This window comes from Jaculus jaculus, chromosome 1 (assembly GCF_020740685.1).
Source record: "Jaculus jaculus isolate mJacJac1 chromosome 1, mJacJac1.mat.Y.cur, whole genome shotgun sequence".
Classification (NCBI taxonomy): Eukaryota; Metazoa; Chordata; class Mammalia; order Rodentia; family Dipodidae; genus Jaculus; species Jaculus jaculus.
Window position 1 is genome coordinate 38,027,474 of NC_059102.1, and position 22,061 is coordinate 38,049,534.

The 22,061-nt window shown below is 50.2% G+C and overlaps 1 protein-coding gene across 2 annotated transcripts in view; it reads left to right on the forward strand.

Annotated features, from left to right (window-relative positions):
• The window catches only part of Crtac1 (cartilage acidic protein 1), a 169,555-nt gene that overhangs the window by 147,179 nt on the left and 315 nt on the right, over positions 1-22,061 (forward strand). Inside the window, exons 12-15 of one of the 2 annotated variants that reach the window (XM_004669893.2) lie at positions 8,322-8,467; positions 9,153-9,195; positions 11,191-11,334; positions 11,764-12,422. In XM_004669893.2, coding sequence (XP_004669950.1) covers positions 8,322-8,467; positions 9,153-9,195; positions 11,191-11,334; positions 11,764-11,882 — 452 coding nt within the window. In that variant the 3' untranslated portion in view covers positions 11,883-12,422. Of the gene's footprint in view, positions 1-8,321; positions 8,468-9,152; positions 9,196-11,190; positions 11,335-11,763; positions 12,423-22,061 lie in introns of those variants that run through there. The other variant, XM_045134200.1, reaches the window with a different exon arrangement.

Sequence of the window (22,061 nt, forward strand, 5' to 3'; positions counted from 1 at the left end):
TTATGTGGGGAATAGTGAATCAAACCCCCAGGCCCAGCAGGCTTTGCAAGCAAGTGCCTTTAACCACTGAGCCACCTCCCAGCTCCGGATAACCAGTTCTGTGTCTTGCTGTTAGTGGCTGTATAAATCTACACGTGTGATACGTAACAGAATTATACACACAGCTGTGCCCACGTCAAACCTCTGGTTTCAGTGTGGGACTACCATTGCGTAAGCTGCAGCCAATGCAGCGCCTGGATGACAGGCACAGCAGACCCCTCCATACGGTCTTCATAAACTTGCTATGGCTCCAGATATTTCAAAGTAAGCTGGGTTTTGTTTTGTGCTTATGTGGTGTGTATGTATGGACATGCCCGTGTGTGCAAGTCCGAGGACAGCCAGAGTGTCAGCCCTCCTCACCTTCCGCCTTGTTTGGAGACAGGGTCTCTCTTGTTTGCCACTTGAATGTGAGACTAGCTGACCCCCAAATATTGGGATTCTTCTGTTTTCACCTCCCATTGCCACAGGAGCCATGGGATTACAGAAGTGGGTTTGGGGGATCCAAACTCCTGTCACCAGGCTGGCACAGCCATCTCTCCAGCCCCTAAACTTTTTTAAGAGTACATGGGGATTAGCAGGGAAATGTGAAAATTGTTCAGGTATATGTGTAGGGTTTACAGGAAGGGAATGAGGAAAAACAAAGTTGAGAAGCCTTGCGGAGTAAGGGATCCGGCAGTGTTTTTGCTAAAGTGCAAGAGTTCAGAAAGCATTTGAATCAGTTGCCTAGGTTCTAAGCAGATGCCTTCCTGTGTGTTTGCATCTCCAAAGGGGATATGATTTCAGCATAGAAAATATCAGACAATATGGTCTCTACTCAATGAACATATACTAGTGTTCGTACTAAACACATGTCATGTGCATAGCAGAACCCTGAAAGAAAATGCAAAATGTGAGCAGGGCATCCTCTGAGTAGCTAAATTGCTGCAGGGATCCCACTCACGCCGAACATGGTGCTGCAGCCCCCGTTCTCCCTGCTTCATTTCATCCCTGTGACTATCCTGAGATTTGCACTATTACCCATTTTGCAAATGGAAAAACTGCCCATCAGAGTGGTAAAGGAGAGCTGCCCAGGGTCACGTGGTTCTTAAATGACAGAGCTGGGATTCAAACTGAGGTCTGCCTGAAGATGCCGTTTTTATTTTCTCCCCTATGTTTTGGTGTGTGTGTACTCTAGTTTTTATAGGAATGCATAATATTTATGTACTCTGAAAAAAGAAGCAATAAATATTTAGGGGACCAGGGCCCGGTTATATGAACACGTTCCCAGGCTGTTGCACCTGGACGGGTCAGCCTAAGGACGGGGCATCTATCATTCCTAAGGCAGCCATTTGCTGTGCTGGCCCTAAAGGTACAAGCTAACTTAAACAGAGTCCTCTTGCAGAACTGCAGAACTGACCCTTACTGAGCACTTAGCATGCGTAGGCTGTTAATAAGGACTTTCCATGGATACTGCATCAATTCTCACCATCACCTGATGAATTAAATATCCTAGACCACAACAATACAGGTCAGGAAACTGAGGCTAGGTTAAGCAAATTGCCTCCGATCACACTTCCAGAGAGTAGGGAGGACTGGCTTTGGACCTCACCTTCTTAGACATCACAGCCTGAATTGTTGCCCACAGTGATTCACCACCTCCCGTAGCTGCTTTTCCTCTTCCTGTGCATACACATGTGCCCTGCTATCAGGATACTCACAGATCAGCCAAGCACCAAGATGGTCTGCTAGATGGGATGTTGATCCGGGAATCAGGCTGGGTCAACACATCTCCATTAGACAGAAGAGGACGTTAAGGTTCCCGGAGCAAATCAATGGTGAGAGCGAGTGTGGGACTGAGGTGGTGTGCCCCCACGTCCCATGGGCTGCCTCTGCTATTTTAAGATCCATATTAGAGGCCTCCTTTGATCTCTTCTCTGTCCAGATTCTGCCACTACCAGGGAACAGGCCTGAATTCTCAAGAGCAGCTCGCCTGCTCATCAGGTGGGACCCAGGGGACCCAGGAATCATCTGTCTTCCATATTCAGGACAAGTGATACCAGTCCTAGCTACTTTGCAAAGCCATGGGGCTCACTTGTGGCTTGAACTCTGGCTTAAACTGATGCCCTGAGTCCCAGGCAGGCTCCTCTTTTGCAGTTCCTCCTCCCAGAGAGGCGCCAGTGGGAAGACTAGTCTTAGGAACAGGTCCCTGCTGGTCACTTGAGACCATCAGTGACTCTCCAAAGCAGTTCAGCAGGTAGCAGGGCCAGCAGCCTGGGACAGAGTGACATGAGTGGCTCCATCTCTGGAGTCCCGGGAAGGTCTCCACTATGGGCTGAGCATACTACCATCCTCCCTGAGTGATGGGACAGCGGCAGAGGAACAGAGCAGGCACAGAGGGAATAGAGGGCATGTGTGCCCATGTTGGGAAAGACTGAGGAAAGGGAACAGAAAGAACAAAAGAAGCAAGGCAAGAAGGTATGAGAAGCAGAGATGGGGGGAAAGAGACGGGTAGGAAGAAATGCTCCAGCCCCTGCATGTGGACCCTGACACTGGTCCAAGGCCGTGAACAAACTGTGCAAGAAAACCGTGTTCCGCTCTGGGCAGCTTTACCAATCAAGTGAGGCTGGAAGTAGGGCTAGAAGGATAGCAGAAGTTAGGGAGCAGAGAGACATGGGTGAGAGGAGCATCCTAGGGACCCAGCTGGCTTGGACAAAGGACCTGAAGCGGGAGTGGGAGCAGAGCCTGGGAAGTGGGGCGGCCAGGCCAAGGTGTTTGGGGTCTGCAGAGCAGGCTGCACAGGGTGCAGTGGGCAAAAGGGTGTCCGCAGAGCCAAGAGGGCCCAAGCCAGCCTGGCTGTGAAAGGACGGCAAGCAGCAGGGCCCGGACGGCCCACTCAGCCCTGCAGCCAGAGGCCCGGGCCAAGAGCTACACTGGCCCTTGTTCTCAGGAGCCCTGTGTAGCTTTCTCCTGATTGTGAGCACAATGCACATTGATTGTAGGAAGGTTAGACAATACAACAAATGACAAAAAGGGAAATGAAAATCATCCACAATCTCACCGTGGTGCTTGGAATATTAAGTGAAAAAATAAATAAATAAAGGATTCCCCATCCTGCACCATCTGACTCATTTATTCAGTTCATGTTCACTGAATACCTACTAGGTTCCAAATAGTCACTAAACCAAGGGCCTTGCCACAAGCACTCTTGTATTCTAGTGGAAGGAGGAGAGGCGTGGAATACACAATACACAGAATAGACAATGTTAAGATCATCTTAAGTGCTATGAAGAAAGAAAACACCATGCAGGGAAAGGGGATTTAGAGTGGGGAGAGGAATGGGGCAAGTATCAGCCTTTCAAATATGAGGCCCAGGCTTTTGCTATGTTTTTATCCCATGCAGTATGCATAAGGACACACTTATAGATAAATACTACTTGGGATACCTACAAAAACAAAACTGATGATAGTCCTCCACTTGCTTTTTCCCTTCCCTGGCCATCACTCCAAGTGTGTGCGCATCTCTTTTTATTTTCCTCCATCGCCACCGAGTGTTTCACTGTATGGCAGCAATCATAATTTATTTACCAAGTCCCCCGTTGATGGACAGCGAGATTGTTTCCAGGTCTGAGCAGCTTGAGGTGAGAAGGGGACTGTCTAGAAGATGCATTTTAAAAAAAAGCTTGCTTTGGGCTTCTGCATGACTGCAAATCAGAGTGGAGTGAGACCATGCCCAGAGGCTGGGACTGAAGAGGAGAGGGCTACTGGGATCCCCTGCCACCTGCCAGCAAGCATAGTAAGGCTCTATCTAGCCTCAAGAGACCCTGCTCCCGCCCAGCCTCCGGGAGTCACTCCCTGCTGGCCCCTTCTGACTCTGCAGCGGGGTGTGGTTGAGCGGGCACCGGTGCGTGTTCACTGCTGTGAGCGAGCACGAGGGCCTCAGTCTTATATTCCTCGTGAGGTGCATCCAGCTCACGGCTGTACTCACAGAGGCACGCTTGTCTTCAGCGGCATCTCTGAATGCTCCAAGCCTTGCAGTAAGGACAGAGAGCCCAGACCCTCCCGTGAACCCCAGAGTCTCTCCCCAGAGCCCGCGCTCCACAGGGATCTTCCCTAGCCTTGTGCTCTGGGGTGTCACTCAGTTATGCAGAGCACCTGTATCTCCTGCCTTCTCAACAGACCCTGCCCCTTGCTCAGGGGAGCTCAGGCCACATTCTGCATCTCCTCGACAGCTGCCCTGGTTGGTCCCTGCGCCCCCCCCCCCCGGGTGCAGACCACCTGCCAGCTTCATAAATAAGTCTTTCTGCTCAGAGTGAATGTTGAGTGCTGCCTCCTCAGCCTCCCCCCCGCCCCCACAGCTGCCCCGCATTGCCTGCCCACCAGTAGGCTGAGCCCAGTAAATAAAAACAAGTTCCGATAATCCACTCGCCCCCACCAGGCCCTGTTGGGGTCACCCACTCAGCTTCTCCCCCTCATGGATGGCAGCCTACCCCCTCCCCACACGCTCCTTCTTTTCAGCTAATTGTTTGCGAGTGATTCAGAGCTGCCTCCAAGCCGGCTGGTGCTCATTTAGGGAAGGAAAATTCAGTGGCCCACATAAAGATGGCTTTATTAAAGTGCAAAAATATTCCACCAACTGTATTCCCACCATCTGTTTTGCTTGTTATTCTGAAAAAGGCAACGCTGTGTGCTTCCTTGGCCTTTGTCCTTTAAAAGCTGTCAGAGGTGACTCCCTGCCGCTCCTGACCTAAGTCTCCCCAGTTAGCAGGACCCTCTCGGTCAGACCAGCCTGCACACAGGCCTGGCAGACTCGCCGCCTCAGTGGCTGCTCCCGTGTAGACCTGGGAGTCTGCCAGCTCCAGGAACGCTAGAGCCATCTCCCCAGTGAGGTGGGGCAGAGAGATCAACCAGCCCTAGGACAGAAGCCTGGACACCTCACCAGGCCTCAGTGTCCATTATCCAGAGCATGCGCAAAAAATGCCCACCTTGCAGGTGCAAAGGCTCCAGAGTCCTTCTCGGGGTTCCTGTTCCCCAACCCACCTGATACACCTGCTCACACTCTGCTTCCGCCACTTGGAACTTCTCTGGTGCCTTTAAATACAACTGCCCTTGCACACCTCTCTATTTTTACCCAAGCTGTTCCACCTGCCCAAAAGTGGTCCTTCCTCTCCTCTTCTGCTCACACACTCACTCTTCCTGAAGCTCTGGGATTATACAGGCTTTTACTGAATAACCGGGCAGTTCTCCTGCTCTCTCTAAGTCTCAGTGTCCTCATCGGTAAGGTGGGGATTATGAAGCTGGCACCTTTCACGTGGAAGCAGGATCCCATGTGTTGACACTATGAAGCTTTGGTCCCGTTGGGGCACATCGTTAGTGTTCACGGTTACTACTGACGGGTGAAGCTCTGGGAACTGTGACGGTGACAAGGATGCTCAGGATGATGGTTAGGAGGAAGGGGTAGTGTTCATGCTCCAGGGAAGAAGCACTGTGCCACCCAAGTGTTAAGGTGCTGGGCCAGCACCCCTATCTTACAGATGAAGAAATTTAGGCCCAGAGAAAAGGGCACCCTCATCCAACAGCCCCACCCTCTGGGTCTGGACAGGGGAGGCACCTGCTTGGAGCCCCGTGCCCCAGGACAGGGCCGCTCATTTGATAGGCTATGAATATTCCTTGACTGAGTTATTTGTGGCTTCAGTCAGACTACAAAATGTATTCATGGAACTGTTATGTTGGCTTAGGTGAGGAACATTTGCTTTTGTCTCTTTTTTTTTAATGTTAAATGTTTGCTTTTTATATGTACCACTTAATTTGGACACTATATACCCTAAAAATGCCAAATCTCATGTGCCACAAGATTCTACTTCAAAACAGAAAATCTGTATGTAGTTGGCCCTCCATAATCCTTCTTCCACACCCTACCCTGTATGAGGGGGTGTCAGAAGAGCCAAGCCTACTGAGAAACCTCCTCTGGCTGGATACAGCAAAAACACAAAACAGAAGCTTGGACCTAGGAGGCCATGGGATCTGTGGGGAGAAATGGAGCTGTGTACAGCTCTTGTCTTCTGAGCCATTCCCGTGACTATCCCTGCTGTCCCTAAGGGTGGCTGCTGTGCCTCCTGGGACTCTTCCAGAGTGTGGCAGCTGGTTCTGCCCTCATTAACACTTCCCTCCCCTGCTCAGCGGTAGCAGCACTGGAATGTTCTCATGAGACTTCCTGGAGACCAAGAGAAAGAACAAAGGGGAACCACACATGGAGGATGGGAGCCAGCAGATGTGGCTGGCATGGTCCACTCTGACCTCCGGGAACTGGGGAGAAAGATGTAGCAGAGCCCTTCCGACCACTGCATGAATGCTGTCCGTCCTGTTCAGATCCTTCCTACCATGGGACCTCTCTGCACAACAGAATCTACACTAGCCTGGCATGGTGGCGCACGCCTTTAATCCCAGCACTTAGGAGGCGAAGGTCGGAGAATCACCACGAGTCTGAGGCCACCCTGAGACTACAGAGTGAATTCCAGGTCAGCCTGGGCTAGAGTAAAACCCTATCTCAACAACAAGTCTACACTAGATTTCCTCCAAATGTGCTTGAGACTCCCAACCTGCTTTGCTATTGGAAAAATACTATACTAAATATCATACCCAAGACCAGAATAGCAAAATATCTCACAGATCTCCTCATAGTGGCTATCATTACTCCATTGGTGGATAGTAATGACCAAAAGCCAATGTGAATTCAGCAGCACGTTTAACTGTAATTTGTTTTCCAATAGAATCCATACATATTAGGGAAAAATAGTAGTGCAGCATACATGTGGCAATGTGGGTTTTTTTTTTTTATTCACCCAGGAATGATGGCTGGGGGACCAAGTGGATTTGAGGGTCTTCTACAGGACCCTCTATCCCAGAGTACTTGCCTATATCTGGTCAGGCCTAGTGAGTGACCAGGAGGAGGGCTGAGCACTGCCCTCCTTCTGAGGTAACTAATCTGAGAAAGGCCATCCCTGAAGGTGATTTCCACCACAGTCCATCACCATCAGCCCAACCTCGCCACAAGGGCCAGAAGGCTTCCTTACACAGACCTTGACAATGCCAAAACACCCATCCAATCTCCCTGGCCTGCTTTCTGCATTAATGTAGCACACTTCTCTAGGGGTGTGTGTGATGAATTCTCCATGAATATTATCTGAGCATCTCTGCTGTTTTTTATATTGATTTATTACAGACAGAGAGAGGGAGAGAAAGAGAGAGAGAGAGAAGGGATAAGTGAGAATGGGCTCACTAGGGCCTCTAAGCACTGCAAAGGAACTCCAGATGTATGTGCCACCATGTGCATCTGGCTTATGTGGGACCTGGAGAATTGAACCGAGGTCCTGAGGCGTCATAGGCATGTGTTTAACCACTAAGCCATCTCTCCAGCCCCTCTGCTGTCTTTTTAAGCATCTCAACTTTGTAGAATGGTCTTTCTCCAGTGCCCTCCACCCCATCTTTTTCAGGTCTTTAATTAAAGCTCAGCTCAAGTGCTCTAGCCTGACCACTGGCCAGAAGGACAGGTTCTCTTTCCCCCATGCTTGTTTGCTTTCTTCACCAATATCTGACACATGGTCTGTTCATCGGTTTGCCTGTCTCCCGTGTGGAAAGTGGAAGCCCATGAGAACAGGGACATCCCCAGTGACAAAAAGAGGACCTGGCTCCTAGCAGAGATCCATAAGCAGTAGTATAAGAGAGGTGCCCAGGAGGCCACAGTGACTTGACTCCAGAGCTGGGAAGGTCTCCAGGTCCCCAGGAATTTGTTTTCCAATAGAATACTCCAGCCTTCTGCTCCCCTCATGTTCTTATCAACATAGCACGTAAGTAGTAGAGCCAAGATTTGAACCTGAGACCCTAAAGTCATCCTGCTTACCACTGGCTTTACATCTTAAAGTCAGCTTCATGCTGAATTTACCTGGCCTGTTGGGTAAAATGAAAATTCTCCAATATGGAAGCCACATGTGGCTATTAAGATGTACATTAGTTTAAACTAAATAAAATGTGTAGTTCAGTTTTCTCAGTTACCTACTTTCATTTCACTTCAAGTACTGAACAGCCACAGGCCAGGACAGACAGCATTTTCATGGCTGTAGAATCTCCTGTTGTCAGTGTTGCTCTGAGGAGGCGCCACCTCCAACCCATCTTGTTCATTTCCCAATGCTTTGAAGAATGTTCTGCTAATTATCACTTTTGTCAGATGAGTGAACACATTCAGTGATGGTGCTCTGGCTGGGGGTTCCTCTCTCCTTTGTCCTTGACCTCCCTCCTTCCTCCCGCAGGAAGGGATGGAGCCAGCAGTGTGGAGGTGACATGGCCAGATGGCAAGATGGTGAGCCGCAGTGTGGCCAGCGAGGAGATGAACTCAGTGCTGGAGATCCTTTACCCCCAGGAGGAGGACAGGCTTCAAGACCCCACGCCGCTGGAGGTGGGCCAAGGCATCTGGGCCTCGCAGTCAGACAAAAGCAGCACCTCCTCCCCCACTACTATCCTGGGGCAAACATGTAGAATTAGTCTTTATACCATGGAGGTGGTTTTCAGCAGAGGGCAGGCTTCAGGTGATCCCTCCATATGTACTTTTACAGCATTGCCTTACCCACATCTCTTCTGGCTCCCACAGAAATCCTGGGGGTTGGCAGGGCAAGAATTTTTGCATCCTATTTACGGAGGAATAGGCCAAGAGTAGGAGCCCAAGACCAGCTAAGGCTGCGTGGCCAGCTGTGCACAGGGATACAAAGTGACCCCTAGTCTCCTGCTTCCCCCCGGGGGGTTCTACCGGGCTCCGAGGAGCCTCCTTTTACCAGAAAGTGAGGCTCAGCTACTCTTGGAGGACTAGCTCTGGTCCAGGCCAGGTACCCAGATCCCACTGGCAAGGAAATGAACTGAACTTTGAATGATGCCTGTTCATGCCCTCTGGACTCCCAACCCCACTTCTATTCTCAGTGCAAGGCAGGAGGTCGTAAAAAGGAGGGCTCCCCCCACCCCAGGCCCAGGCTAAGAATAACTCTCATGCCGCAGTCAGGGAGACTCTGACGCTGTGGCTGTGACCAGGAGGGGACCCGAGATGGGGCCTGCTCAACTCACCAGTGTCTCTGCTTCTGCCCACCTTGCAGTGCGGCCAAGGATTCTCCCAGCAGGAAAATGGCCATTGCATGGGTAAGTTGCCTGAAAGCACCAGGGAATGGGGCAGAGACTGGATACCCCCTGGGGAATAACATCCTGACCCATGGCAAGGCCCAGGAGGCAGGCAGAGGCTGGGACAGCAGGGAATGGAAAGTCCTTGGGGCCCCAGATGCCAAAACACATCCACCCCCAGTGACTCACTAAGGTGGGAGTAACATTAGGGACCACAGGCTGACTCACCACAGCCCGAGGCATTGGCAGTGCCTCACTGCCTTGAATAGCATGAGAGCAAGCCTGGGGATAAACTGTGCTATCACATAGACACTGGATCCCATGAGAGGCAAACTTGACCGTGACAGAAGCAGAGCAGCCATGTGCCTGGCCAGCCAGAGGAACAGACACGAGGGGGGGGGGGTTGGCAGGCAAGGGCGGGCACTGGGGAAGGGATGTGGGCAACATGGAGGTAGAATGTAGTCACAGCATAGGTAGGAAGCGACAGCCTCGTACAGTAGTGGGGCGTAGAGAGCTTCCAGATGGCAGCTCTCGAATGTCCGTTGTTATTCATGACCCAAGGGTTGTTAATGTGAAGGCGAAAGGGACCCAGTGTCCAGAAGACTTCTAACCCCACATCGTCCTTCCTAATGACCCACAATGATGGTGCAATCGTGGCTGGAAGAGACCATGACACCCCCACGCGCTTCATGTCCCAACCTGGCCACACACTAAGCTGGTAGCACAGGTGCCTGAAATGTCATTCTCTCCGCACGCTGGAAGGACTCTGAGATCGCCGGCCTAGCCCCCCTTCCCTCTTATATCATCTAATAAACATTGATGTGTCTCCTACATGGTACTGAGTGCCCTGCTGGGTGTTGGGGCTGCAACCAAGCGCCTGCTTGGAAGGATGTTTATTCTGGTAGAGAAGGACAGACCCCCAACACAGGGCCCTACAGATGGGCAAGATGAGTTGTAAACTAGATGCTCTCTGGAGAGTGTTGAACAGAGAAGTCAGGGAGGGCCACAGTAGGGGGACATTTATGCTGATACCCCAAGGATTAGAAGGACCCAGCCCCAGAAAGAGCTGGGGGGGGGGATTTTCTGGCAAAGGAGGAACAGGGACAAAGAGCACGAGGTAGCTAGGACAAGGCTGCGTGTCAGAGGGAGGCACCGCCGAGATGAGGCGAGATGAGGCGGAGGCTGCAGCTCCAGGCCAAGGAGGGGCTCGAGGCTCCAGGAAAGGAGTCTGGACTTTTGTTCTTAGGGCACTTGGAAGCTAAGCAGGAGAGTGACCTGATGCGATTCACATTTTTAAAAGATCACTCTGGCTGCTGAATTGCAGACTGGATTGGAGGGAAGCGTGGAAGCCGGGAGGCCAGTAAGGCAGCTGCTGCAGACACCCAGGCAAGAGACCGTGGGGGCTGGGAACAGGGTGGTGGCCAAGGAGCGAGGAAGGAGGACCCACGAGAAGCGTGCTCCGGCTTAGAACGTGCAGGGCCTTGCGTGGGGTCGCTCCTGGGATGAGAGTGAGGGAGGACACGGGGCTTGCTCTGACTTCCGCTGGCGTGGCCAAGCGGAGGTGGTGGCATTGGTGATGCCAGGACAACGGAAACTGAGGGCAGAAGAGGTATAAGGGCTGAGGGGAAACACAGTTCTATCTTGGACATGTTGAAGTTTGATGTGTGTGCTATACATCCAACTGGAACTGCCAAGTCGGTCACTGGAGATTGGATTCATGAGCTTGGAGCGCAGGGAGAGGTTTTGGCTGGAGGCAGGAAGAGCATGGTCACCCAGATGTGAAGAGTTTACCTAGAGAAAGTATGGATAGAACAGACTACTGAGGACCAAGCCTGAGCTTCCCCAACACGCAGAGGTCAAAGTCAAGAGAAGCCAGTCAAGGGCACTGAAGTAAGCCCAGCAAGGAGAAAGGATATGCCCAAAATGCCCAAGGTCACAAGACAGGTGGGCAGACAGAGCCTGAGCTAGGACCCACTGCCCACACCTCCCTGGTGAGTGACACCCCTTGCCTTGCAGACACCAATGAGTGCATCCAGTTCCCCTTTGTGTGCCCTCGAGACAAGCCTGTGTGTGTCAACACCTACGGAAGCTACAGGTGCCGGACCAACAAGCGGTGCAGTCGAGGATATGAGCCCAATGAGGATGGCACAGCCTGCGTGGGTGAGTGGAACCCTGACCACATGCAGGTGCAAAGGGAAACTCTCAGGTGGGGGACCTCTGGGTGGGCTTCAGGCCACAGTCCTCAGCCTCTGCTTCTCCTGAATGGATAGCATCTCCTAGACTCATGGGAGGCTTCCAGGGGAAACCATGTCACGCTGGGAGAAGCCCCCATCACTATGACCCCCCCTCACCTAAAGGGCCCCAGGGTGCTGTGTCCTGGTCTGAGGCTATTCTTCTCCTATCTCCTGAAACAAGTGTTCTGACTGGAAGCCAACCCCGATTTCTGTAGCTGGGATATAAACTAGCTCCTCTGAGTCATCTTGGGCTGAATATCTGAACTGGTATTTGTCTTCTTCCTCCCAAACCCCTTCCTCTCCCCCATCCCTTTCTTTCCCCTGCCCTCCATCTCCCTACCTTCTCCCTTCGCAGCTCAAGTGGCCTTTTTAGGTGGGTACTCGTCGGCTGCCCTTAGAGTCTCTGAACCTCTCTCGAGGGCCTCATGTCTTTCTCTAGGCCTTGGACTTTGCCTTCAGTTATATGCACTTTAAAACCCATCAATAAAGAAAAACAAAACAACAACAACAAAAAAAAGCTAACAACCTTTGTGAAAACAATATCTTTCTCCTGCTGCCTGTCTCTCTCCATGTCCATCCAGTAGATTCTGCTGTGTGCTCCCCTCTGAATGGACAGCAGGGGTGGCCATCTTTGAAAAGGGAAGTTTGGGAGATACTGATGCAGCCTTAGTTGCTTGTGAAGCCTTTCTTTGCATGTTTTCTGAGAAAACAGAGAAGGAAAGTTACACCTGTACCCTATGCAGCCTCCCTCACATCTTCAGAAGACTCGAGATAGTCCAGTCATGTCAGTATCGTTGTGAGCTAATTTTACCCTTAACAAAGATGGATCCCAGGTGGTTGCTTGCTGGTTGATTCAGTAATGTATCATGTGCCTGCTGATTTGGCCTGTGCTGTTGCTGCTTTGTGCACCCTGATTTCCTGTGGTTACAAAAGCCTTATTGGGGTTGGTGATGATGATGGGAAGGGAAAGGGCAGCCCTTTGGGGCTGTTGATAAAAAAATGCTTAAGTTTGAACTTGCTTCCAGCCTCTTTTCTGGAGAAATTATGCCAATAAACTCTCTGCTGGATATTAGTGCCTAGCTAGTGGGGGGTGGGGAACATTTCTGAGCAAGGACATGCTGGTTGGAATGCTGAATTAGCCACAGCCATTCCTCCGGAGATGCGTGAAGGCAAGTCATTACATAAAGAGAGCTGCAGCTCCAGGCAGAAGCAGTGACTCTGTGAGGCACAACAGTGTTCGCATTTGGAAGACCAGGGCTTAGACCAGGCAAGGCATTACCTGAGGGAAGTCAGTTCTCCACTGCAGGCCTCCATTCCTCTTATCTTAATGACAAGGGATTCTGCCAGGCATGGGGCACACGCGTTTAATCCCAGCACTTGGGAGGCAGAGGTAGGAGGATCGCTGTAATTCCAAGGCCATCCTGAGACTACATAGTGAATTCTAGGTCAGCCTGGGCTGCAGCGAGACCCTACCTTGAAAAACAAAAGAGAGTCGGACTGGTGTATCCCCACGCACCCTTTCCTCTCTGACTCTCCCATGTGTGGCTGGACACAGGCATGGCTAGTTTCGAGCTGGCCTGGTTTCTAGAAAGAACCTGGCAGTTCAGACTTGGCAATATGCTGAGGAATCTGGAAGCTTCTGCAGCCAGAACACCCCTTGGGGATGATATAATGCCATGGAATGTGCTCATGGCCAGCCTCTGGTAGTGAAGGCATGATATAAATCACAGATATATTCTTCATGAGGGAAAATAAGTTGCTCCAAGATATAATAAAATCATGCTTAAGAATGCAGCAAGCCTTTTAAAAACATATTTAACAAAAAACTACCCTTTTCTGATATCATAATAATACTTCCAATAAATCACAAAATATGAATTCCTTGTAGCTAGTGCTGTTTTTACACTCAGAACAGGAACTTAAATGAAAACTTTTTAAAATGAAAACAGCTACAATTTCTCTGAGAAGCATATAACAACTTGAAAATCACTCCACTTCTCCAAAGCCCATTCCTGCATATTGACATGGAATTAAAAATCTAAAAGGAACCCCAGAGATGAGGCCCAGAGAGATGAGGCGATCAAGGTCACTCTTTCCAAGGTCAAAGAGCCAGCTGGTCCCCCAAACCAGCCCTGGAGCCCTTTCCCACCATACCATGTAGTCAGAGGGGTGACAAGCTGCTCTATCACTGCTGAAATGATTCCCCAGTCACCCTGGAAGCTATTGTCTTTTTAGAAAGGAGCTAGTGCATCTAAGATAGTGAGATAAGTGAAAACCCAAAGCCCACAGAGGTCTGGTTCCAAATGCAGTGAGCGTGCCAAATAACAAGATAACAGGGTCCATTGACTGGCCACACACAACAGCGCAAACAACGCAGGGCTAGACAGTCTGCCAAGGACATCAGGAACTTCAGAGTGACAGCCAACCTCAGAGGATGCCCTGAACTCCTATGTTTCATGTCACGGGGTCTGTCTGTGCCGTTTGACCCTACCTGGTGGGTGGGTCAGATGAGTTACGAAGAGAAGTTCAAAGTTCCCGGCTATTAAGAGCACGCCCAAGGTAAGAAGGCTTTCCATTTGATTGACCCATTCGACAACGGCTGGTGAACCCGGGAGCACCGGAGACGGAGCAGGGCTCTGGGCATGCACCAGAGAACGAAGACAACGTAGTTGTTGCCGCACCCTGCCCTCCGTCCTGCCTTCCCTCCGCCAGTGGGAGGGAGGCAACGAGGCGCCTTCTCAAAACAGTGTAACTAGAGTCTTGGGTTATACCTCACCAGGAAGCACATTCCACACGTTCAGTCATTCATTCATTTGTGTCTTCATCCAGCAAGCATTTATTGAGGGCCTCCTGGGTGACAAGTACTTGGGTCATGTGAGAAAGATGACAAGCTCCCTCCAATCAAGTCAAGTCTCCTGCCACCAAGCTGCTTGTGCTAAAAAGCTACAGAGGACAAACAGATACTGAGCCAACTGAACTTCACCTGCCCCTGAGCACTGGGCCAGGAGTCCAGGTGTCCTGAGCCAGGTGCCTCGAGCTAAGGGCATTCGCTGACTGCGCTTTACCAGCTGCAGATGTGTGGGTCAAAGGCTCTCCCAGGTTGGCTCACTGGGCATTTCCATCCCCCTCTCTCTTCTGATTCTTCTTGAGACCCATTAGTCTGTCTTTTCTTGGTCCCAAAGCCCTACTTGGGCTCCTGACATCTTTTTTGGGCTTTGCTAGACTTGAAGATGTAGCAAAAACAGCAAAGACCTTTGGGGCACATGAGGAATGAAACTGGCCTAAGGCAAACCAAGCAGTCACAATCCAGCCGAGCCTAGCCAGAAGTAGACTGGTTGCCAGACTTCTCCCTTTTCAAGAAAACCCAATAACAGGGCTGGAGAGATGGCTTAGCGGTTAAGCACTTGCCTGTGAAGCCTAAGGACACCGGTCCAAGGCTCGATTCCCCAGGACCCACATTAGCCAGATGCACAAGGGGGTGCATGCATCTGGAGTTCGTTAGCAGTGGCTGGAGGCCCTGGCATGCCCATTCTCTTTCTCTCTCTCTCTCTCTCCCTCTCTCACTCGCTCTCAAATAAATAAATTTTTAAAAACCCAATAATAATAACAAAATAATAACCACACCATTTTCATTCTGTCTAAGCATGCAGTTTTCCCCCAGGAATGTGGCCCTCAAAATGACAATAGCTTTCAGTGACTGAGCACGGTGTGTCTAGGTCGGGTCTAAACTCTGCAAGAATCAACTCGCTTAATCCTCACGATAATGCCAAGAGGAAAGTGCTAGAATTATCCCAGTTTCACATAAGTAAGGTGGTTTCTCAGGGTCACACAACTGGGACAGACAAAGGTAGGACTCAGTTCCGGGCTGTCTGACTCCTCCACCCATGTGCTTAACTGCCACTCCTTCCTGCTTCATCCAGCTGGCAAGTGGTTTGTGCAAAAGCTGCAATCTCTCATGCTGCCCAGACAAGGGCTAGATGGGAAAGAAGAAAGAGAGTCTGGTGGCGGGGGGTGGAGGGCGGGGGGAGTGCTAGGACCTAGGCAGTCGTCTCAAGGTCATCTCAAAGCCTGCAGGAAGAGCTAACAGCACTGTGTCCTTGTGAACAGCACCCTCACCGGCCATCCAGGCTGCTTCCTCCAACGCAGTCTTGACAGTCCCCCACCAGGCACCGCCAACACGGACAGTTGTCAGCCCTGCTCTGGGAAGGTGCCATTCTGAGGGCCAAGAGTTTGATTCTGAACCACTCTGGCTGCTATGGCCCCCTCCCAGGGCCTGGGCATCACACCCAGATGGAGGTTGCTGGACTGCAGCCCAAGGAAGAGCTCCACTCCAGCTCCCAAGAACCAGGTGGAGACTGGAAGAGGAACACTCCCTTTCCTCAGAAAGCCAGCTGAGCTCTGCTAGAGATTTCAGACCAACACCCCGGTCAGCCGCCCAGCCCTGGGGGCAAGCGAACTTTGTACTGTGGCCTCCCTTACCAGGGTCCCCCATTGGCTTGTTCCCCTTGTGTTTCCAGAACCCCAGCCACAGGGGGTCAGGAACCTGCCAGGGGCTGATGCTGTGTCTGCTTAGCAACGGGCACATCCTGAGAGGAAGAACCAGAAGGGCAAGGAAGCAGGGGATGGTTAACATGACAGATAATGCCAACTCCCCCCTTTGGCGTCTCTGTCCTCTTAAGGACTGCTATTGAATGGTGAAGGGCCAAAGGGCGGCCGCTGGACGACAAATGAGAAGCGAGAAGAGAAAAGACCGTCCTGGGGGAAGGAGCTAACATTTACGGAATGTCCACCACGCGGCAGGAACTCCCCCTACGTGTCTCCACTAATCCTCACACCCATCCTACAAGACAAATGTTACTGGTCTACTTTATTACCAAAAAGCTGATGCCCAGAAGGAGTAAGTTTCCCAAGGTCACGGCCACCTGAAGAAGCAAACACCCTTCTGATTCCAGCCTGACCCTGTCCACCCCGCAGCTGGAGTTCTTAAGCCTGTGCTGCCGTTCCTGTGCATCATTCTAGTGGCTTGGAATATACTCTGGTTGCAACACTGACAGTCCTAACGACATATGGCAGGGATTAGGCAGACACACAAAGGGGTAAAGTATAAAGTATGTTCGACGATGCCGTGTGCTATGGCAGGGCAGAGGAGGGCAGAATGAAGGTAATTTCAAGGTGCTGGCACCATTAGCTCAGCAGCACAGTGCTTGCCTAGCATTCACAAGGCCCTGGGTTCCATTTTCGGCCCCATCAAAAAACAAAAAGAGTCTGTATGGCAGCAGACTGTCATTTTCAATAGAGTCGGTTAGGGTGCCCCTCCTCTGGAGAGAAAGGCATTTAAGCAAAGATTTAAAGTGGGAAAAGTATCCTTGAACCCCAGTTTTTCACCTGTAAAATGGAGACAAATCAGGGCTGGGGACATAGCTCCGCAGTTCCAGGCCCTTGTTTGCAAAGCTTGCCAGCCCGGGTTCAATTCCCAGTCACACACATAAAGCTGGATCCCAAAAGTGGTTCAAAGGGTCTGGTGTTCCTTTGCAGTAGCAAGAGATCCAGCTGTACCCAAACATGTGTGCACACATGCATGCACAAACCACACGCACACACACGCACACACACACACACACACACACACACATGCATGTGCACGCACATACACACAGGCACACAAATAAATAATCTTTAAAATGGAGATGAAGGGCTAGAGAGATGGCTCAGAGGTTAAGTTGCTTGTCTGCAAAGCCTAAGGACCTGGGTTCAATTCCTCAGTACCCACGTAAAGTCAGATGCACAAGGCGGTATGTGTTTGTTTGCAGTGGCTAGAGGTCTTGGTCCACCTGCTCTCTTTCTCTCTATCTGCTTATTTCTCTCTCTCCTCCCCCCTCAAATAAATAAATAGATAAATAAAAATATTTTTAAATGGAGATGAAGCTTCACAGAGTTATTAAACTTGAAAGGTACAATGATAACTGATACCTCAGTGTTAGTCTATTAAACTTGACACTGTGTCTAGTTCATAGTAAGCCAATTAGAGATCTATTTATTAAGTCGCAAAGTAGAAGGTGGAGGGGCTCAAAACTCCAGTGCTTCCCAGCATGTGTGCCAGACGCCTGGGCGTTTTCAGGGAGGAGATGTGGACTCTGGCTACCTTAGGTCACTTACAGGTTAGTAGGAAAGGGACCACAAGACCTCAAATGGCCACTAAAGGGCAGAGCCAACCTCCCTTGGCCTGGACTATGTGGATTCAGTTTGGTGTTCACATGTCACCATTTCCAAAAAGAATAGTCATAAACTATGGTCAATAAAGTTGGGTAGGCCTGAGGTGGACCAAGCTATGCAGAGAAGAGGCCTCCAGAGTCAGGAACTTACCTGGAGATTTGTCCTCAATTCTCACAGACTCCTTAAGCATGAAATCCGGAGGCACTGGTGACATCATCTAATTCTACCCCATCTATACTGCTCTCCCAAAAGAGCTCAGCTCAGGCCATTCCCCAACTCCTTCCCCAGAAAACGCCAGGTGTCCCAGCACGCAGTTTCGGAGGAGCAGTGCTGGTTCCCCCATTCAAGAGGGGAGAGCCATAGCCCTGGAACACACCAGTATGGAAGTTCTGGATAAAGGCACCAAGTGCAGACTGTGCCTGTGTGCCTGAGGGCAAGGAGGTAGGGCCAGGGAGCCATGGCAGTGGGTCGAGGAGGATCTGTGTTCCCACTTCGCAGGAAGTCCTGCCCAAAACCCTGTGCTGTCCACATCCCCCTCCCCGCGCCCTACCTCCAGCCTGCAGAAAGGAACGTTGACTAAGTCCAGTCAGACACATCTTTCTGCCCTGCCAGCCTCACAGATCTTAACCCAGGACCTTCACCTCAGTCTAAGGCCTGACTCCCTCCTCTGTGGAGCTGCTGGGTACGAGAAACACCTGCCTAGGTCCTCAGCTGCTCGGATGGGGACATGTCCAAACCAAATGTTCACCCTCTCGCTGCCCTTCCAGGTCACAGGCTCAAGGCTTGCAGCCTGAAGGCAGTTGCAGTTGCAGGAAGAGAGGGGACTTGAGGCTGTCTCTAGGACACATTCATTGGAAAGTCCCAACCCCTTGGCATGTGCAGAAAGTGCCTCATGTGCTAAAATTCTATGTTCTTTCTTAGAAACCGGGTTCAAAAATCCCTATGATTTCATTTCCTTTCACATACCCTTGAAATTTTGCTTTCACCCATGGATTCTGGATCAAAGATTCAGCTTTGAATCCTAGACACTCCACTCCTGCAATCTGAAGTGGCCTGAGACGAGTCATTTCTCATCTGAGCCTCAGTTTCTTCATCCATAAAATAGAGGGAATAGTCGCAACATCAAAAAATGGCAGTAAGGCCCCATCCAGGTAAAGTACACAAAGATCTCAGCTCTGCCCCCGGGCTGATGAGACACAGGGACTATTGCAAAATCTGTTCCAGGCCCTTCGACTTCTGCTCTCACTTCTAGCACTGCCTGATTGTACAGCAATCTATAAGTCATTAACCAGGTGATATTAGGCCTATAAGACTCCTTCCCAACAAGACACATCCATCACTCAGAGTTACAAATGCTGAATTCATCTGGGGACCGGGTGAGCATGGAGTCTTCACTTTGAAGAGTCCAGACCTGTGTTTAGAGCTGCCCAGGGGAATACAGAGCTTATCAGTACCCATCCATTCACCTACCTTCCCAGGATCTGCAAGCGTCCATCTCTAGACAGCCCCCTCACTTAGCTCTGGCCCATCAGTTATCTCCTTGCACTCACTTTCTTCGTATCTATCCACTTATAAGTCCAGCCATCCTTCCATCTACCCACCCACCCATCGATGGCACCTCACCCTCTCAAGGTCCCAGTCCTAGACTTAAAGACAAAAAAGCACTTGTCCCCGGAAAGATTTTCCCTGCTCAAAATCAAGGAGTTCAGGGAGCACCAGCAAGGGCTGAGTGCAGGCTTCCCTCCCTCCTCCCCCAGGATGGCTGAGCAGAGCCACAGGAATGCAGCCAGGGTCATGTTGCTGAGCTGCTGCCGGCACAGGGCACAGCCAGACCACTGCCCCCACCCTTGACTTGAGTTACTCAGTGGCCACTTTCAGTACAATGGCAGCACTCAGGGGCCACTGCCTGTCTGCATCAGTCAGTGGTGCTCCTCAGTGACACACTGCCCAGGGCCTTGGAATTATATGCAGCTGCAAATTCTCCCTCTTCCTGGCAGCCTGTGATGAGCCCTGTCTTCCATTCACTGCCAAGGGTGAAGCCTTGTGACAGGCACTTGGGGTGGAGAGTGGAGAGGCAGACATGAGTAAAACAAGAACCCCACCTGGAGGGTTTACTGATTAATTGTGGACAGCAGGGAAAAGGACCGTCACCATATATGAGGCCTTGTAAGCTGTGTGTAATGTTTCCTCCTTCCTGGGCCTCACTCAACACTGCTCTCAGGCGGTAGCTGGACCCCAATCACTTTTCCATTACAGAAATCAATAATTTGAATTACTCTGAAATAACGAGCACCTCCATCCCCCTGCAAAACTAATTTTTCTGTGTCTGCATTTGCCCACGTGCTTCACTCTGGGTCTGGAATCTGTCCTTACAAGTCAATCCAGGTAGAACAGCATCTTGCCTCTGACTGGGGCATACAGAGGCAGCATAAGGCAGGATTTGGAGTCAGGGACTTAGGTTCAAGTCTTTGCTCTGATATTCCGTGGGTCTTTGTCAAGCCACCTAACAACCTGGAACATCGGTTTCCTCATGTATAAAATCAGATTTCAAGTCTAACCACCTACCAGAGTGTTAGAGAAATAAATGGAATAGCAAGGTACATGAATATTTCTGCATATATTAGGGAATCAGTGAACCCTTGGATAAATATCTGTTCATTCCATGAAAGAATCTGAAACCTGCTATAAATCTGTATCATGAGGCCATTGTATAATGAGGTCTAGTGTCACTTCTACAATAACAGTAATATCTCACATTGGAGAAACCAATTATAATTTACAAAGGTGCATTCACATAATGCTATCGATTTGCAAATGACAAAGCTGAGACTCAAAAAAGTTAAGGAAATGACTGGGGGTCTCTGGCTGGTGCAGCCCTCCGATTCTCATCTCGAGTGTCCACCTCCCTGTCCTTGATTCAAAACTGCAAGCCCCAGTGCTACTTCAGAAGTTGGGTGCTGGGTTCAGAGTCCTATGTCCAGCAGATGCTGAAATGGCAAGTCCTTTGAACAACTGCTTGAAAGGGAGGCTGTGAGCTCGGGCACTGTGTGCCCTCAGCGCTGCCTGGGGAGTAAACCCTATCTGGAAGTCACCTAAAAAGGGTCATGTGGAAGCCCTTGAGGGCTAGACTCTGAGAGCAAGGAAGGAAGCTGACAATACCAGCCACCTATTTAGTGCCAGACACAATCACGGCCAGTTTCTCACTGATTCCTCAAGATTAGTTGGATAGTTGCTGTTAACCGTTTGAGGTGGGGCTCATACCCCTTGGAGAACCTGCTGATAGCTACAGATTCTATCCCACAGATCCAAGCACTAGCTTGAACCTGGGCTTTCTTATGCGCCAGGGACCTTCTCTTGTGGAGGCCTCCCCCTCACATCAAATACTTCTTACTCTTCTTCTTTTTTGTTTTGTTTTGTTTTGTTTTTTTAAGGTAAGATTTCGCTCTAGCCCAGGCTGACCTGGAATTCACTATGTAGACTGAGGGTGGCCTCAAACTCACAACGATCCTCCCACCTCTGCCTCCCGAGTCCTGGGATTAAAAGCATGCACCACCACGCCCGGCTTTCAAATACTTTTGTACATATCCACACCCCATGCAAATACACACAGCAACTCATATACACACCATGTTGAATTGCAGTTGTCTTGTTTTCCATAAGGCATTATATTTATAGATCTTTAATAAAATGTGAATTTCAGTGTTGTGCCTTATTTTCCTATTTTGGAGTCAATAAAGTTTTGGTAAATTCTACTGAAAAATACCATATATATTGAAAAGTGCACAGATCTTAGGTATAGAATGCACTGAATTCTCATGAAACGAGTGTCCCTATGCTCTCAGCTCTCTAGCCAAGGAGGAAGACAGAGGGGCACCCAGGAGCCCCAGGCCCTTCCCTCTACCACCCACCCAGAGGACTACCCTTACTTGTCCCACTGTGAACCAGTTTTGTCTGTCTTTATATTTGTCCCAAGTGGGATCACACAATGTGTTCTCATGCTGTGCTTAACTGTTTTGTGGAACCAGTGTTGTATTCAGGTCTTGGGCCTCTTTAGAAGTCTATGAAAAGTCCATGGGCTTTTGGCACTGTTGAAGTCAGAGTTTCAATTTCACCTCCATATTAGAATCAAGAGGGGAGTTTTTCAAAATCCTGGTTTCCAGGCTGTGTGTGCCCAGAACAATTAACAGAACAGACCGCAGAAGGATAAAATAGGCGCTGGCGGTTTTTCATGCAGCTGAGTGACACCAATTGCGGTCAAGGTTGAGAACCTCAGGTCTGAACAATTCTGTCAAGTGTTCAGTGGCAGAGGAAACTGAGACTCCAGGAGATTATTGCATGCTAATGTCATAAATATGAGGCCCTACTTGATTTGTCTTGTCCTCGGATGAACGTGAGGCCAAGGCGAGATGAGGCTGCCTTTTTCCGGGATCCTCTCATGGG